Source organism: Maniola jurtina, chromosome 17 (genome assembly GCF_905333055.1).
Source record: "Maniola jurtina chromosome 17, ilManJurt1.1, whole genome shotgun sequence".
In the NCBI taxonomy this organism is placed as follows: Eukaryota; Metazoa; Arthropoda; class Insecta; order Lepidoptera; family Nymphalidae; genus Maniola; species Maniola jurtina.
Window position 1 is genome coordinate 2,915,157 of NC_060045.1, and position 19,828 is coordinate 2,934,984.

Below are 19,828 nucleotides of genomic sequence, written 5' to 3' on the forward strand. Positions count from 1 at the left end.
GCGTCGCCCTCAAATCTTTCAGTTACAATAAGACAATGGATTATTCCAAGCGAGAAATACCGGTGTGCGAAGTCTGCCAAAAGCCGGCGAACCAAACATGTGGAGGATGCAAGTTGGTCTATTACTGTTCGAAAGATCACCAAAAACACGCATGGAAAGAAGGACATAAGTTTCAATGCCGGAGCTACAAAATTGAACACTCAGATCTGATTGGAAGACACATGATAGCAACTAGAGATATAAGGCAAGGAGAAATAATTCTAAAAGAAAAACCGGCTGTCAGTGGTCCAAGGATAACCTGCACGCCCCATTGTTTATCGTGTAACAAAAAGCTTCAACCAATACAAATTGAAGATAAGTTAGATTTTTATAAATGCTCCAAATGTAACTGGCCCATGTGTAATCTCAGCTGCGAAAACGCAGAACCACATCGAGAAGAATGCAAACTTATGACTAAAAACAATTATAAATGCGATATCAAATATGAAAGCCCTGATAAAGCGGAAGCAGCGTATTGTGTAATTGCACCCATGAGAGTACTATTAATGCATAAAACCAACCCTCGTCAGTATGAAAGTGTAATGTCTTTAGAATCCCACTTGGAACACAGAATCAATACACCTTTATATAAAGTGTTAAAGGTCAATCTTCTCACTTTTATTGCTCGTGTGCTTGGACTGTCATTTGATGAAGAGACTATTCTGAAAGTAGCTTCGATATTCGACACTAATTCCTTTGATGTTAGATCTCCGGATGGATCCAAAAGGTTACGTGCTATTTACGTGACAGCTTCGATGATGAACCATAACTGCAGGCCCAATACAAGACATATTTATTTAGGTGATGATAATATCTTAGCTTTGATAGCAACCGTACCGATTGCTAAAGGTGAAATGATTACTGTAACGTATACCCAATCGTTGTACGGAACGTTGGATAGAAGAAGACATTTAAGAGAAACCAAATGTTTTGATTGTGAATGTGAAAGGTGTAAGGATCCAACAGAATTTGGTACATATTTAGGTAACATTTACTGTTCCATTTGCAACGGCTCTCTAGGAAATAAGAAATCAAAAACAGAAGCAAAAATGGTCTCTACCAATCCTTTAGATGAAACTGCGCCATGGAGTTGTGAAAAATGTGGTTATTACATACAAAGTAGACAGATGTTTTGGGGTAATAATGCGTTGAAACAAGAGCTTAGTGCACTAAACAAATCATCCCCTAAAGGGTTTGAGGAATTTATTGATAAATATTCAGTGACACTTCATTCCACAAATCATTTAGCGATACAAGCTAAGATGGCGTTGATGCAAATTTATGGAAACTATAAAGGATACACATTGATAGGTAAATAAACGCCTAGTTAAAAGTTCACCATTTTTAAGAGTAGGATTGTTAATAAACCATTTATTAGTTACTAACCTGACTACAGATATTAGTTTCTAGAATATGTCTGCAAAATTTCATGGACTTTGGTTGCTTAATATTCAAATGAAATTGGAACTACGATTGTATGAAACGAGTGACGGAGAGAGCCCTGTTAATTTTCAATCAAATCAAAAACAAAGGATAACATTACTTCATAGCATAAAGTAATCACGTTTATCTGTTTAGTAATTAGCACTACTGATTTTGTTTCAGAGCTTCCAGACTATTTACTAAAGCGTAAAGTAGATATCTGTCATGAACTTTTGGATGTGGCGGACAAGCTAGAGCCTGGCTGGTCTAGGTTCCGTGGAACCATTCTCCTGGAACTACAAGCTGCCATGACAATGCAAACTAAAAGGGAATTCGAAGTGGAGAAAATAACTAAAGCTGCAGCACAGGTGAGGAGTGTTCACATTAAAGGCTGATTCACACCAAGCACGTACACGTGACACGTGCGTAGTGATGCGCGTAAACCCCTAACACACTGGCATACGTTCACGCTTTACGCAATCGGTGTGCCATGTTTCATACAGTTCCATACATTACAACGCAATGGTACGCGCTACGTCTACTCTTACACAGCCTGTGTGAACGAGCTATAAAATTAAGTGTTTGTATTTACAAATCGGGGATCAAAGTAGGTAATATTATGAACATCCATCCTGAACTCTGAAACCTGGCAAGGCAAAATTACCAAATTATCTTTGCCATAATTCTGCAGGCGTACTATAGTGAAAGTCTAGCATATCGTACTAGAAGAACCAAGTGTGAATCGGTCACAGTGGGCTCGCATATTATCATCACCGTTTTAAGCCTAGACAAACCTGAATACTTCTGCTCCTCAGACACCAAGCTGACAGTTGAACAGTCCTGAATAAACCCCTCAGGCTTTAGTGCACCTACTCGTAGGTTGGAGCCTGAATTCGAGGTTGACTCAGTACTGGAATTCCGTCATCGTCAAACTAAAAGTTTTTTTTTCTAATAAGAGATGGTGTTAGTCTTGCTCGAGTCACTTGGTGTTAGACTTATTTCGATCAAGTAAATATTGAGACAGTTTTAATGGTGATAGTTGGTGACGTAATAATAATTACAGATTCAATTTTGCATTTTTGTTGTAAAGACCTACACCTACAAACCTTTTGACGTAAATATTTGCGTCATTTGATAAAGTGTATTTGGTATGCGTAGTGAAAAATCATCGCTGCTATGAATGACGAAAGAAATTTGGCCAAACTCCAGCTGAAGTAAACTATTCTAACTATTCACTTGTTGATGGGCAAAACTGCGTTCTAGATTTTATTAATAGCTTTAAACAGTGTATCACGATTATACTTGTGGGTTATATTGACGAATGTCCATCATGTGTTTAATTATTTTTTTGACATGCAGAATTAGGTATAATAATTGACAAATCTATAAAATAAACTAAAAAAATAATAATTTAAAAACTAAAATAAATTAAATTAAATCTTAAACCTCATCAGACCACCGCAGCAAGGCATTGTGCCTAAGATGCTGGCAGCATTACCCCTTTGGATGGCCATACTAATTTTTTGCCCAAGGTAGCTGCTACTCTCCGATCCCAGATTAACTCGATAACCCTTTTCGCAATTTCCTCAAAAAGAGTTCGAGCCCCCATTCCCACGGGCGGCCCCAAGGTCACTACGCCAAAAGGCACAAAATGAGTGTGTTTAATTTGAATTTGATTTTGAAAAATTCAGTCATTTATTCGTCTTTATGCAAATTTTATGTCCTAAACTATATGTACTCATGTTACTGGCACAATATAACTATAAATAGTTTTTAAATCTAACGTAACTACCTAGATAGACTTATCTACTACTAGATCTTAAATCCTAGCCTTTTATCTGACCTATTGCATTTAGAAATAATATTATAGTAGGTAGGTAGGTTATAAAAAACAATAAAAAATACAATTAATAAATGTTTTTTATTTCAGGATCAATTAATGGAAAGCATGGTATTGCTACAGGAAGCAACACACATTTTGAGAATAGAACCTTACATGAAAGAAGTTTTGGAGAATAAACTTCAAGAACTGTCTTCCTTATTAGATGAGACTAATCTTTGATACATTATGATTTTTATATGTGTATGAGATATTTTTATAAAATTCCCTTGTGTAACGCTTGAGTGTATAAGTGCTAAAACACTACGATAGGTTTATATATCACTTAGATATATATTTTTTTAGGAGAGGAAGTATAATAAATCAATAATTAAGATGTGTACATTTATATATTGGATTTGTAACTATTAGTTCCATTATAAAGACACAATTAAAAGACAAAATTAATTACTACAAGTTAAAATTAGTTACTACTTAATTTCTTCTATAAACTTGATGTATTAAATGATTTTTTCTAGACTCAATTTTTATTCTTCACTTTTGCTTATTTTCTATTTTAGAATTCACAAATTGCTTCTTTCTTCGTTAATAACTATTCGTTCACTTATAGTAACTTCTAATCCTTGTGCTATGAATACTTTATCATTTTCTTCATCCGCTTTAAAGTCCAACTGTTCAACCTTCAAGGGAGTGACTTTAGTAGGTTTGGTTGTAGCTTCGTCAACTTTGGGTACACTCAATTCTAAGGTCTGTTTGTTTATGTGTAGAATATTTCTGACCACTCTCGATATTTTCCGGTTAGGTCGTGGACTGGCGACGACTACGAATATTTTTTCAACGTTGTTGTTTTGTAGGGATTGTTTCTTTTTTACGACCTAGAAAAAAACAGTGATAATAATAAGTCAAACTTGAAAAAATTATAACCTAGAAGTTGCTTGAAGCTCTTGTATCTACAGAAGAATTGATTGACTATGAAATTATTGTGTTCTGCAAACGTTCTAATATTATGCTGGGAAAGGCTAACATTGAAAAAAATCGTAGAAACTTAGAAAAGGTATTTTTAACAATTATACTTATTAATTCCATTATTATTCGTATCTGAGCTAGTCTTGGCATTAAATCACACTATAATATCATAAAGGCGAAAGCACGCGAAAGTTTGTGTGTATGTTTGTTACTTTTTCACGCAAAAACTACTGGACGGGTTTGGCTGAAATTTGTAATATAGATATATTATACCCTGGATTAACACATAGGCTACTTTTTGTCCCGGAAAATTAATTAGTTCCCACGGGATTTTTAGGAAACCTATATCTACGCGAATAAAGTCGCGGGCATCAGCTAGTTATGAATATTTATAAAAATTATCAACACATGTCACTATAATTTAGAATTTACCGTTGCGCAAGCACAGCACCATGTACCAAATTTGAACCATGCAACACCTGGGGTACGGTCCATGGCTCTTCTGAATCTAGTATTGGTGAACCCATAGATAAGTGGGTTAATCGCACAGTTTAGATACATTAGATAGCTTGCTATAAACCACATTATTTGATATCCCCCTTCCACCTAAAACAGAAGTAAAGAGAAATTACAGAAAATTATTATTTATAGTAGGTATGTGATCAAACCAGAAATAAAGAGAATCGTAGGAGGGACTAGATTTACCGAAATAGCAAAAGGGGTTGCGAAGCTGAAGTGGCTTGTGACTTCTGCAACTACGCAACCCGGACAATGCACATAGTTCGAAGGAGTTAGAGAGAGTTCGAGAGAGAAGAGTAGGTATACCTTGGTGTCCCACGGTGCTAGAATGGTGACTCCACACCGGAAATCACAGTTTTAGAAGTCCTAGTGATTAGCCTGTATCTTAACTTAATTGTAACTTAGCTTGGCTTACTGTATTGTAATAAGTTACCTGTGCGAATCTGGGGTATTTAATACTAGCGACCCGCTAGTATTAAATACAATGCTGAAGGAGAAAACAAAAGTGGGCGATAATCCAGAAATATACGGAAAGTATAATGGACAGAAAAGAGAAGGATGAAAAAGAAGAAAGGTGAGTCAGACTGTGGCAGTAAATTATTACTTCTAAACAAGTGTAAATTAAAAATTTATAACACCCCCGACAAGTGAAGGTTACAGTAACCAGAAAAGAGCTGATAACTTTCAAACGGCTGAACTGATTTTCTTATAGAACACTATCGATCAAGCCAATTTTCAAACAAAAAAAAACTAAATTGAAATCGGTTCATTAGTTTAGGAGCTACGATGCCACAGACAGATACACAGATACACACGTCAAACTTATAACACCCCTCTTTTTAAGTCGAGGGTTAAAAAGAAGGTGTTTTAGTCCGATCCAGATGCCCATAAGGACTTCCCCTCCTACGGAACAAAAGCCACAAGAAACTTACCGCGTTGATCTCATTCGGCAGATTATTTCTCATATAAACCAAAGCAGTGTATGGTACCCTACATACCGCTGCTACTAGGAGTATACAAGCAGTTATTCTCATAGCTTTACCCCTAGCTTGTGTTATAGTCTGACCACCACCTCGTGATGATAGCTCTCGGGCACTTCTTTCCAATCTCCATATTATAGTGCCATACTGCAAATCACACTAATATTATAATGGCGAAAGTTTGTATGTGTGTGTGTGTGTGTGTGTGTATGTTTGTTACTGCTTCACGCAAAAACTACTGGACGGATTTGGCTGAAATTTGGAATGGAGATAGATAATATCCTGGATTAGCACATAGGCTACTTTTTATCCCGGAAAATCAAAGAGTTCCCACGGGATTTCAAAAAACCTAAATCCACGCGGGCGAAGTCGCGGGCATCGGCTAGTGTATAATACAAGTGTAAATTAAAAATTCATGTCACCCCCGACAAGTAAAGGTTACAGTAACTAGAAAAGAGGTGATAACTTTCAAACGGCTGAACCGATTTTCTTGGATTATAGTTAAGAACACTCTCGATCAAGCCACCTTTCAAACAAAAAAAAACTAAATTAAAATCGGTTCATTCGCTTAGGCGCTACGATGCCACAGACAGATACACAGATACACACGCCAAACTTATAACACCCCTCTTTTTGGGTCGGGGGTTAATAAATACTCTGATACATATGACATTGGATGAAAAGTTCAAATGAGAATTATGACATACCAAACAAAAATAACCATCAAAATCGGTTCATATTTGACACAGAAAGCGCGTAACAAACATACAAAACAAAAGATTATACCCTGGATTAATACATAGGCTAGTTTTTATCCCGGAAATCAATGAGTTCCCACGGGATTAAAAAAAACTAAATCCACGCGAAGTCGAGGGCTAGTAATATATACATAAATAATATTAATGTATAAGAGATGCACAGACAGTGAGTAACATAACTCCTAGTGGAATCCAAACAAGTAGTATGACGATGCAGTGCCAATAAATGGGAAGCATTTTCGGATCCTCATAACAAAACGTCTCCAAAAAATCCAGCCATTGGCGTTCCTGAAAAGAAACAAGTGTAAATTAAAAATTTATAACACCCCCGACAAGTGAAGGTTACAGTAATAACTAGAAAAGAGCTGATAACTTTCAAACGGCTGAACCGATTTTTTTGAATTATGGCTAAGAACACTCTCGATCAAGCCACCTTTCAAACAAAAAAAAACTAAATTAAAATCGGTTCATTAGTTTAGGAGCTACGATGCCACAGATACACAGATACACAGATGCACACATACACACGTCTAACTTATAACACCCCTCTTTTTTGGTCGGGGGTTAAAAAATAGAATATGATATGTGTAAATTGGAACCCAAACGTTCAAAATAAGAACAAAACAAAAAGTTACAAAATTGCATTGGATTGTGTTAATTAAGGTTAATATCTCACACTTCTCACACTAATATTATAAAGGCGAAAGTTTGTGTGTATGTGTGTATATGTGTGTGTGTGTGTTGTGTGTGTATGTTTGTTACTCCTCCACGCAAAAACTACTGACGGATTTGGCTGAAATTTGGAATGAAGATAGATAATATCCTGGATTAGCACATAGGCTACTTTTTATCCCGGAAAATCAAAGGGTTCCCACGGGATTTCGATAAACCTAAATTCAACAGCGGAAACGTTTAAGTGCGGAAACCAGCCCAGAGAGAAGAAGAGAGAAGAAGAAACCTAAATCCACGCGGACGAAGTCGCGGGCGTCAGTTAGTATAATAATAAATTTTTGCTAGCGTTTTGGTATCCTGTGTATCTATAAAGAATATTAAACCCTCACAATAAATTTTCTCTCTATAATCCAAGGCAGAGACAATCCCATCGGTATGATCCACGAGGCAACAATAAGCTTGGGTGCTGCCTTTTTGGTGATTCTTGCTTCAGCGGTTAACGTTGCTGCGGCTAGTCTGTCATAACTGACTAACATGACGGCTGCTACACCAGCTAACAGTAGTGATGCTAAAAAAAATAAAAAAATAAAAAGATTCCCACCAGTTGAGAACCTCCTACTTTTTTGAAGTCGCTTAAAAGGTATTAGAATAGAATAGAATAGAATGGAATGGAATGCAATGGAATAGAATAGAATGGAACGGAATGGAACGGAATGGAATGGAACGGAACGGAACGGAACGGAATGGAATGGAATGGAATAGAATAGAATAGGATAGAATAGAAAAATGTTTATTCGTTGATCCAACACATATTACACACAAATACACAATATACACAATGATAACATATTAACCACAGAAAAACAATAAACACAAGAATTAATTTGATATTTATGTAAATGAGATATTAAAAGCCTTTAAAGACTAGATAACTAATGAAATAGAAGAAGTTACAGTAGATAATAACCCAGAAAAGTTAGTTTTAGTTTTCACTGTAGACAATTTTACATTTTATTTTAATCTTAAACAAGCATATTGCAATCTCAGACAAGGTGGTCACCATGTGGTGGTAGATACAGTCGAAGAGCCAGAATAAGGATAATATTCTCAGATTCGGATCTGATAAGTGCGTAACCACTTTTATACAAAAATCCTTATCTTGAAAAAATTTAGGTCCTTGAATATCTATAAACCTACTTAGTTGTAAAAATCGACACCCTGAAAAAAAATTCATGAATAATTCAAAAACTTTTTCTTGTAATAAATAATTATCGCACTAAGTAACCTTGCAAAAACCCTTCAAATCTGCACCCAAAGTTGTTCAAAACGAAGTTCTGATGGAAATCCCTCACAAGCATGAACCAGGGACAGAAAATTAGCGTGATCAAATCGATAAATGCCAAATTCCCGATTAGATAGTTGCTTGCTGTCCAAAGCCACTTGTTTTTCAGAAGGATGATTATGATGACTGAATTTAGGAATATGCCAGTAACGCCAACGATTAGCATTGCGGTTGTTTTCAATGCCACTTCTTTGGCCGGTTTGATGTGCCATAGTTTATTTGGGAACGGATACTGTGAGAGGTCCACCTAAAATATGAATTAGAGATAATGAATGTGGATTTAGGGTCAATTGTATAAAATAACAAGTGTAAATTAATAATTTATAACACTCCCGACAAGTGAAGGTTACAGTAACTAGAAAAGAGCTGATAACTTTCAAACGGCTAAACCGATTTTCTTGGATTATAGCTAAGAACACTCTGGATCAAGCCACCTTTCAAACAAAACAAACTGAATTAAAATCGGTTCATTAGTTTAGAAGCTACAATGCCACATACAGATACAGATACACCCATCAAACTTATAACACGCCTCTTTTTGGGTAGAGGGTTAAAAAGGTAAAGTGGGTTGCCACAAGTATACTTATTTCCATAATATTAAAGGTAAAATTTTGGTGGAAAGTTAATAAATCCTGACTTAATTGCAACCCACTCTACTTTTTATTAATATCCAAAGTTTAACGGTAACCATAACACAAATGTAACCACCTGATATGCAACTGCTTTGATATAGCTCAATGGTCTATGAGGCGCGGCGATCGGTTTGCAGGATTGTGGTACTAACTCTTGGCATAGGAAAAGCTGTATAGTATATTATATTATGATATTTGAAGAGAAATAAAGGCAAATAAATACAGCTAATATTCTTGATAAACAGGCGTAAAAAACTATGTGCCCCGGGCACCTATAATTATTATTAGTTATATTATTCTAGTTCTTCTAGGGATCTTCTGATTTTTGTTTGACCATGTAGAGAACATATGTTTTTATGAGGCCCATAGTTTTTGACCACGCAGAGAACCTCCATCACCCGCTGACCCATAGCGGCCAAGTCTTGTAATCATATATTATCACTAGCAACACGCACTGTTCGAAGACTTTGGTCTTCAGGCTTTCCAATAGGAGTGTAAGTACTTATACCAAAACTTACCTCAGGCTCGGATGTGTCATAATCCGTGCTCCAATTAATCAAAAAACTTGGTATTTGGTAATCAAACTCCACATTTCCATACATTTTAGCGTAATCCATCTCAGACAGGCTTATCGGCCATTTTGAAACACATTTTCCCGAGGTGAAAGCTAAATGAAAATGAATATTTTAGCCCGAAGCTTTTCTGATAGCGTTCACAGTAGTCCATTACCATGAAAGCATTTTTATCAGGACCGTTGATAATTGATACTGTCAAAACAAGATAATATTATTATATAGGTAAAGTTATCCATACTAATATTGTAAATGCGAAAGTGTATCTGTCTGCTAGCTAGCTGTTCACAGCCCAACAGTTTAACCGATTTTGATGAAATTTGGTACAGAGTTTAGCTTATATCCCGAGGAAGGGCATAGGCATTTTATCCTGAAAAATCAAAGAAATCCCACGGGATACTATAAGGCCAATCCGTTTAACCGATTTATATGGGTACAAATGTAGCTTGCATCCCGGAAATTGACATTGATAATTTTTATCCTGGAAAATCAAAGAGTTTCTAATGGATTTTCAAAAAACCTAAATCCACGCGGACGAAGTCGTGAGCATCTAGTTATTGTATAAATTCATGTACGAAAAATATACAATCAAAAAATGTACAATATTGTACCTAACCATTTTGTGTGAGCTTTGAGGTCCATACTAAAGTTTGAAAATATGTCCTCGTGAGGAAAAGTGATGTAAGTAGGTACTTTCCTTTCTAATAAATTTAATTACGCACCAAATTGAAAACCTTTAAGTACCTTTTTTGCAAAACATTCAAAAAATCGGGGCTCCTTCGATAATATCTGTGATAATATGTTGATTTTTCAATTCTAGCTAGTCATTTATATTTTAATGCCATCTATGATATTTAAGTTAAACTACAATAAAGTTGACATGCAGTCAAATACAAACCAGCAACTTCTACGTGTTTGTGACGAACCATTGATCAATTAGTTTATTAAGTCTACAATAGATGTCAGTTTTGTTTATATTAGTTTATCAGAAGTAAAAAATATTTTAAAATGCCACGGTTTTAAAAACAAAAAAAAAATATACTAAAATGTATTAAATAATTGGGCATAGTAATAGTACGCGACAGGTCGAGATGACAATCGGGGTATGAATCGGGGGAAGACGCGCCACCGCACACCCAGGTTATAGAGATGATGCCTCTGTTATTAGGTGTTTAAAACCCGCGGGAACTTTGGTTTTTAACCCCCGACCCAAAAAGAGGGGTGTTATAAGTTTGACGTGTGTATCTGTGTATCTGCGTATCTGTCTGCATTGTAGCTCCATGAACCCATTTTTTTGTTTTTTTTTTTTTTTGTTTGAAAGGTGGCTGTATCGAGAGTGTTCTTAGTTCATAATCCAAGAAAATCAGTTCAGCCGTTTGAAAGTTATCAGCTCTTTTCTAGTTATTGTAACCTTCCCTTGTCGTGGGTGTTATAAATTTTTAATTTACACTTGTCCGGTATAAAACTCAGGCTGACAACTGAAAACATTACACTCCTTTTTTTGGGCAGTCGTGTAGAAATTAAATGGAGATTTACCTAACTTGGCATTATTATTGGCTAGGTACCTACTATTTAGTTACTGTGTTGTAGAGGTGTCAAATATGGTTAGATTCCTATATCATAATATTAATGTTTGTTACAAAAAAATATTGAATATTTTTTACGTTAAAATATATTAACTATCAAAAAAAAAAGCCGCAAGCAGAAACTTGCATGCAAACGATTTTCAACCTTATTGACATATTTCAGAAAACCACATAGTAGCAATCTATGAATGATACTGAGCAAGAATATGACAAAATAACAACTTTCTCGTTACCGTCAATAAGGTCGAGAATCGCTTGCACCTGTTTTTCTGTTGCTTTCACCCCTAGCGAACCATTATACAGATTACCACCTTAAAAGCGACGTCTGGGAGATGTCGGAGGAGGTTCTGTAGAAATATATTATATCACTTTAAAAAAACAAATAATTTTTATTTTGTATTTTTATACTTAAATTATTTCTTTTCATTATTATTTTTTATAAGAATCATTAAAAAGAAGTGAGAACTTATCGCCGGCGCACTACTGAGCACGGGTCTCCATTTCAATAACACTCAAGTAATAAAAATAGTACCTAACACGATATACTAGTACCAACAAATTTCAAAGGCACTTGTAAACCTTTACTTCAATAAGTACCTACAAGCTTCACAAAAATAAATAATAGATTCTGTATTCCTTGTTAGCACCCTTCAGGTTCAGATACGGAACCCTAAAAAGCATGACAATAAAGAAATCCCGAAAGACGTATAGTATATGGTAATAATTTTACTCTAAATACCTAGGTACCTATACCTACCTACGTATTTATGCAAAATTAAAAACAATTGGAATGATAAAGAAATGTCAAGAAGGTACAAAAAGTAGATAAGTTTACCCAGTTACCTATTTAAAAATCGTTTTAATAACGAGTTTTTATTTTAGCCTTCATCACGGCTAAAACTAATACAAAAATCGAACAACCCAAGCTCCAAGCACGCCGGAGCTATAACAGACACTCGGTTCCTATGGCTACCTCCCAGTTCCATCATGAGACCCTGGATATAATCCACTATGCCCACCCGGTTCCATCATGAGACCACACAAACACACACATTTCCAAAAAGACTAATACAATTTACGTACCTAACCTATAATAACAAATATGCGCGTCACAAATCTACAAAATCAAGTAACTAACCTAATCTGTGATAATATCAACTCCGAATATCGAAATATGATATTATTTACATTCAGTATTCACCCACAACCAAGTTCACAAATAAATAAAACTACTGTCCTGATTGAATAGCAAAATCGAAAGAATCTATTTGATAAATGAAACTACCGAGGGGCGATATTCCAAACGAATTAAAAACCAACGCGTAGCGATAGAATATAATATTTTATCGCGTATGATATTCGCTACTGATATCGTGTGACGTAGATCGTAGGTCTATCTTTGGCAAACGCCTCGTCAAATTTAAAAGCAATTACTAATAGAAAATGTATTGCTTTAAAAATTGTATATTAAATATGGGGCTTAAGGAATATCTAATATCCTGAATATTTTTTTATATTGAATATGTATTATAGATAAATTATTTTTTGACACCACTACAGTGTGTTGTAGAGAAGTCATTTGGATTTTTTCCCAAATGAAATGGCTGCAACAAAACACAACAGTTTCGTATGTTAATCATATGATGAACAATATCGCGGGCAATCATAGTAACGATCTGGGCATCCGGCATTTGTACTAAATCGTTGTTTACCTAATGCTAGTTTAATTTAGCTGACGTAGGGTTGCCACCTGTGCAATTAATCTGGTCCAACAATTATTTTATTTTGGGCATTAAATTTTAAATTATTTTAAGGAAAGAAGCAATGAATATCTAATATTGTATTGTATTGTATAAATGTATTAGGGAGTAGTCACAGATAAGTTTAACTAAACTGATGCGATTTTAACTTATTTTAACGCATAGTAGTTAGCATGCTTCATGTTTGCAGGCAATCTACGCACTCTATTGCATCCTCTATCTCTACTTAACTAGTTCAGGACTCTATCCCACGTAGTAGGATAGAGCCCTTTTTTTTTTTTTTTTTTTATACACAGGAAATGCCTAACGCATACCCTTCCGTCAGGGGAAACGGAGGGGTTATGTGGGGCTTGCACCCACTAAAACCTGTGTTTGTTCCTCAACGGACTGGCGGTTGCGCGGGTATCACTAAGGTAGTATTCACCGCACTCCCGCCAGGACTTGACCCGCCGCCAAGCGGACGGGTCCCATCGCTAGGCTGGCTGCTACCAGCTCCGTCTCAGAAGCGCACCCGGAACACGGTGCGCTACCTCCTGACCTGGTTAAGGATAGAGCCCTAAGAGTACTAGAGGTAGGTATAGTAAAAAAAATCTGCCTGCCTCGCCTTAACGGAGCATTTGATTATTAAGAGTTCCCACGGGATTTATAAAATCCTAAATCCACCCGGACGATGTCACGGGCATTATCTAGTAAAGAAAAAAATTTAATAAACATTACAAAATACAAAAGTATTTTAATAGGATTAGGTAGGTATAGGTACCTACACACTTCAGTACACTTACTATTTTTAAATAAGAATGCTTTCCCAACTTATTTTTTCTTCTATTAACCTTCTGCCAATTTGATTTGGGGATTTGTAAGAACTCAAACAGATTAATAAAGTTACTATAATAATTTAAAAAATACAAGTAAGTATCACAGAATCTGTTGGAAGACCATCGGTCCGACGACATCACTAAGCTAACGAAAATCTTGGATGAGGCTCGCCCATCATATGGAAGAATGGCGTAAGGAGGCCTATGTCCAACAATGGAAATAATATCACAGAATCAGGCGACAGCCCTAGCTTACCGTATGTATGGGCATAGCTTATCAAAACGGCTAGATCATTCCAAATTTCTTATGGCATGTGGTGAATGTATTATGTACGCGGGAATTTTTAAACAATAGGTAAGTAGGTATAATAAGTACCTACCTACTTTCCTACGTATGATTGACCTGGGATTTCTGTACTTGAAAAAATAAATTAAACATTTAGACTTTTATACATAAGTAATAGGTGACTTCGACGCAAGTTTGAGCTTGTATAAGGTGGCCTGGACTTTTTAGGGTTCTCCGTATATACCCGAAGGGTGCCAACGGAACCCTATTCCTATACTTCCGCTGATGGTCTGGCCGCCCGGTCCGTCTATCTGTCAGCTAGCTATATCTCATGAATAAATAAGGAGTTAAAATTTTCACAGAATATTTCTATTGCCGTAATTATACACTTTTTATTAGATTTTTGTTGCTATACAACAAAATATATCTAATTAAAAGTCTACCTATTACCTACCTACGGAACCCTTCGTTTTTTAAAGCTGATTTTTAGAGCATTTTTGCTCTCTTAATTCAGTGTAAAATAAAATTTCCATATAGACATGTTTATTTATGGAATAAACTATTTAAATAAAAAAATATGTTCTAGTTTTATGTGTATTGAACAGACAAAGCACCGGGCAAAATCTAGTCAGAGATAAGACCTAGGTAATTGAAGGTGACGTCTTCTTTCTTCATATTTCCATTATCCCAGCCTTCACTGCGGGGAGGTACGTGTTAATGCACAGACAGACAGAATTAGCGACAATTATGGTTACACAGTACACTAGCGACGCAAATTACCAGAGGATGTGGGGGTTTTGATTGCGTAAATTAGTGCTCTGCTGTTATTGTAAGTTTATTTCGAAGTTGCATTTATTTTTTTAAAGTAAAAAAGTCGTAATATAAAAGTAAGACTAGCACCGTCTTAGTTTACTGACTTTATTATTACGAAACTAGCTTAGGCCTGCGACTTCGTCCGCGTGGACTACATAAGTTTCAAACCCCCATTTTAACCCCTAAGGGGTTGTTTCAAAAACCTTTCTTAATGGATGTGTACGTTAAAAAGCTATCCAGTAGTTTATGCTTTTCCTTTTTTAGTAGGCCCAGCTGTTTATAATTCGGAGAATCTGGGGTTTACGTTGAAGGTAAACATCGTGAGGAAACCTGCATACCTAAGAGTTCTCCATAATGTTCTCACAAGGTGTGAGGAATCTGGCAAAATCTGGCAAACTGCAGTTGGCCAGTGTGGCAGACTATGGCCAAACCCCTGTAGTGGGCCACTGATGGGTTTCATTCATTCATGGGATGGGGTATTCATGATGAAAGCTTATGACCATTGAATCAGCATTTTATGCACATTATTCCGCACAGTATTTCCGCTGCAATGTGACAGGGTAAGTACCTACCTATCTGAATATGAAGTGACTGAAACGCTGAAGGAAATTTCTAGTTCCTAGTAAGACTTTTCCTGGTCTGAAGTGGTCAAGCAAACAAAACCAAAACTTCGTAAGTATTTACGTCATTAGGTACCTATAAGAACATGCGAAGCTTGTATGTGACACACGTCAACATCTTGAAGTTACAAAACTCTACAATCTCAAAATTATCCCCCATGCAAAACCACAACTGTCGGCAACAATTTTGTACGAATGAGTTTGTCTACACGTCTTAATCTTTATTACACACCTGCATGCAATTTCCTACTTTATTCCCATAAGCATAAGGATTAACGAGAGTATTAAATAAATTTGTAAACACATAATAGAAATCGTGAACATGTAACTTTGATGTCTTTCGCAAAATAATTTTAAGTAATTATGCCTTTCGTGTCTGTGACAATAAGGTATTCATTTGGTACTTGGATGAAAAACGCTTTTGTTTATTTTGTATCTAGTAGATTAACATTTTTAGGGTTCCGTAGTCAACAAGGAACCCTTGTAGTTTCGTCACGTCCATCTGTCTGCCCCGTCCGTCCGTTTGTACGTCCGTTCGTCCACGACTTAGCTCGGAGACACTTAGTACTAGAAATCTGTAATTTGGTATGGGCAGGTATATTAATACATTATTATTCGCAAAAAACCCATATTTGCGAACTTTGACCTTGAATATGCTTTACCCTTTTTTTTTGCAAATGTCAGATAGATGGGGACTTTCATATTGCATTTCACATGGTGTTCGTAAAAATACTCAGCTCTATTATTAATTATTATTAACAGAATTATTGTAACATTGAATATCTATTTTGACCGGGCTACATAATATTCTGGACAAAAATATCTCATTCCACGCCGGATGACTTTACGGTAGTTAGCTAGCCTAGCCTAGTTTAATTGTAATATTTTCAATAGGTACTTTAAAAATCCTCAAAGTTCATACCCAAAACCACCAAATTCTATTCGGCATATTTTCCAAAGTGCAGGCCTTATTTATGTCATTTCTAGGCAATTAACATTTTTATGAAATATTGAATGCAAAGGTACAACTAAAGCATCTGGGATTGTAATACGCAAAACCTGAAATCGATGAAAAACGTAGATATTCTCCCCACATTAAACATCGTACAGACAATCTGAATTCAGTCCCACAGACTGAATAAAATCTAATAATCTCGGTCGCGAAGAAAAATCCACCGAGACGCGAGACGTAGGAATTAAGTATAATGGAGTGAAATGACGCGAGTTGTCGGTGTATGGGGGAAACTGGCATTGATTTTAGATTTTAACATAATTCATACTGTGTTGTTTAACCTTAATCCGAACATCTAAAACGAGAACTCCTCACTCCAATCATGTTTGGTCCAGAGCTGATAGCTTACATCCCGGGGACGGTCATAGACTTTTATCCTGGAAAATTAAAGAGTTCCCACGGGATTCCTAAAGACCTGTCCGCTTAACCGATTTGTATGAAATTTGGTACGGAGATAGCTTGAGTCCATGCATTTGAGGCAACTTTTTGTCCCGGAAAATCAAACAGTTCCCACGGGATCTTTAAAAACCTAAATCCACGCGGACGAAGTCGCGGGCATCAGCTAGTACTTAATAATTTTAATTCATATTATCACCATTGCGGTCATGAAGTATTAGAGCAAACATATTAAAATGTAAACAAAATGGTGACCGTTGGCGTGCATTTTGTCCCGTATACCCGCTCTAGACTCAGATACGAAGTTTTAATGTGTGCATTTCTTATCCGAATATGCAGTCTGTTGGCTGTAGCGTCAGAAGAAAAATTTGAAGCAGAGAACCTTTGTACTGAAGTTCATAAATAGGCGACGCGAAGTAAGTTTGCAAAATTTCATGTAGTTAGTACAAAACTGATGTTTAAGATTTTAGGTAATAATACCTACTACAGGGCCCTACCTACCTGGGGTAACTGACGATCATGGCCGTAGCCCCCTCCCAAAATCTCAGGCAAACATATTTTTTTAGCATTTACTATTTTTTTTTTAATATTATTATACTTAACGAAAATTTCGTGCTCCCTTTGCTCGCACTTTTATTTTGTACCTATTAGGTAATTGGTGCCCACATGCCACAACTTCGTTCGCATGGGTAGGTTAAAAATCCCGTCAAAACTCTTTGATTTTCTGGGATAAAAAACCTATGTCCATTTTGGACATATTAAGTCATTCATATTACTGAATAATATCAAATTTTGGCTAAGAAGATGGGCGGTGAAAAAGTATTTCCACTAACCAGGTACTTACCTTATCAAGCCGAGTAAGTTTTCTTCTCATGAAAGTAAATCACTACAATGATGCCATATTTTTGCCAACAGTCCTCTAAGTAAATTCGTCTCCATATTATTATCGGTGGATCGGGCACATTTGAAATATTCATACGGTAACTAGAAAGCATTAATGCTCAATGTAGATTTATCGCTAGACGCTTTGGGAGTCTAAACGCTAATAAAAATCTACGTCTGCTTTAGTCTAAGGAAGATTTTTTATGTACTTTTTCACTTTTGTGGCGTAAAATGGAAGGGTACCTAGTTTTAGTTTTTAAAGTACTAGACTCTTAGTAGTCCTTCACCAAGCGCAGTTGTGGGCACGATGGGCATGCCCACAACCCTAATACATGACGTCACACTTCCCTGGTCGGCGTAGGATTATATTTGATATCTTTCAAAGTTGTTACAAAATCGATTTAGTAGTTAAGAGTCTATGAGACACTGTGATATACAAACAAATACACATTTACTTTGGTAATTTTCGTGAGTGAAAAAACTGACATTTGACAGGTTTATTAATTTACTAGTGTTCGCCCCACGGCGTTGCCCACGTGGCTATTATATACGTATACACGTATATTACACACGTATCTAGTTAGTAGTTAGTAGTAGTCTACTAACTACTAACTAGATACACTGTACAAAATCTCAATGGTATCTATATAGTCAAGGTGTAATATAATTTGTAAATATCTCCTTTACAGTGGACCCCCGGTAATTCGGCCCCTGTCTAATCTGGAACCCCCTGTAATCCGACATGTCTATTAGGTATTATTGCATTTACTAAATTTGACATACTTCGTTAAGCATTATTTGTACTTCAGAGTATGCATAACATATTATAAAATCTTATCATTGGATCTGTAATTTGTCGGATTGCAGGTACTCTTTTGTAAAAAAATCCGGACTATAGGGGGTCTTAGCATTCTATAATCCGACAAATTCGATAGTTCGACAATGTCCTGCAAAACGTTTGTCGGATTACCGCGGGTAAACTGTATACGAATGCACGCGGAACTCCTAAGAAGGCACTTTTCCTAAATCTGTGGGAATACACTAAGTATATCAATCATGAGCGAGTTCATACTCCGACTCGCACTTGGCCGATTTTCGGGTAGCTGTGCCCACAATCTTTTTTGAGGGCTAAATCCGTGTCTGTCCTTCACTCTAGTTTACTTTGCCAGCACGTCAAAGGTTCTCGCCATTTCTGGGCAGTAGGTATTGTACCGGAATGTTAAAGGTATTAAATCATGTCACCGTACTGCTTATCGTACCGGTACGGTTTTCCCCGTACCTTATACCTAGTTTACGATTCCTCCGTGTCTAGAAAAGCACGTAATGTCACTATTTTATCATTAACATCTGAATTCTTCTGAAACTATGCTACTTGCTCAAAGCTTTCTTATCTGATTTCGGAGGTTAGATTACAGACGTTTCATGTAATACAGTAGCTTGTCATAATTTAATTAACTGACTCTCGTTAAATACGTAATAACGAACTCTATTAAAATTGAATAAGGTCTATATTTAATTAACAATAATTATAATCATCCATCAGTGTCCACATAGTTTGAACCTACGTAGCCTAAGTACTTACATACTACATAGTTATCTTACATGCAGTAGTTTAAGCTGTTTTTAAGGTTATATACACAAAGAGTGCCAACGGGACACATGACACCACACAAATCATCTTTATTTAAATTTTTATTCAGATACTAGTTAGCCCTCGACTGCAATCTCACCTGGTGGTTAGTGATGATGTAGTCTAAGACAGAAGTGGGCTAACCTGGAAGGGGTATGGCCGATTATCTCACGATATATCACGGATAAACACAAAGAAAAACTTCATTTCACTTGTTTCACTACGCATAAATAATTCGTTCTAAAACCTCGCAAACTCAATTTCCAAGTACGTACAATCAAACAAT

The 19,828-nt window shown here is 36.2% G+C and overlaps 2 protein-coding genes across 2 annotated transcripts in view; one reads left to right on the forward strand and one right to left on the reverse strand.

The window, feature by feature from the left end:
- LOC123873670 (SET domain-containing protein SmydA-8) lies at positions 1-3,825 on the forward strand. The gene is made up of 3 exons (XM_045918640.1): positions 1-1,350; positions 1,645-1,829; positions 3,392-3,825. The coding sequence occupies exons 1-3, from the start codon at positions 36-38 to the stop codon at positions 3,521-3,523; spliced, it is 1,632 nt and encodes a 543-aa protein (XP_045774596.1). The 5' UTR covers positions 1-35; the 3' UTR covers positions 3,524-3,825.
- Positions 3,540-19,828, reverse strand: part of LOC123873672 (neuropeptide receptor 22) — a 26,066-nt gene continuing 9,777 nt past the window's right edge. The window contains exons 2-8 of the mRNA XM_045918644.1: positions 9,689-9,937; positions 8,482-8,785; positions 7,586-7,764; positions 6,690-6,812; positions 5,719-5,913; positions 4,700-4,873; positions 3,540-4,176 (exon numbers count right to left, since the gene is read on the reverse strand). Of these exons, the coding sequence (XP_045774600.1) occupies positions 3,865-4,176; positions 4,700-4,873; positions 5,719-5,913; positions 6,690-6,812; positions 7,586-7,764; positions 8,482-8,785; positions 9,689-9,787 (1,386 nt within the window). The 5' untranslated portion in view covers positions 9,788-9,937 and the 3' untranslated portion in view covers positions 3,540-3,864. The remainder of the gene's footprint in view (positions 4,177-4,699; positions 4,874-5,718; positions 5,914-6,689; positions 6,813-7,585; positions 7,765-8,481; positions 8,786-9,688; positions 9,938-19,828) is intronic.

Bases quoted from the DNA above. Each gene is read 5' to 3' on its own strand.
- LOC123873670 (XM_045918640.1), top strand. From the start codon at position 36: ATGGATTATTCCAAGCGAGAAATACCGGTGTGCGAAGTCTGCCAAAAG. The intron at 1,351-1,644 runs GTAAATAAACGC...ATTTTGTTTCAG, and splicing joins TAAAGGATACACATTGATAG to AGCTTCCAGACTATTTACTA. The intron at 1,830-3,391 runs GTGAGGAGTGTT...TTTTTATTTCAG, and splicing joins TAACTAAAGCTGCAGCACAG to GATCAATTAATGGAAAGCAT.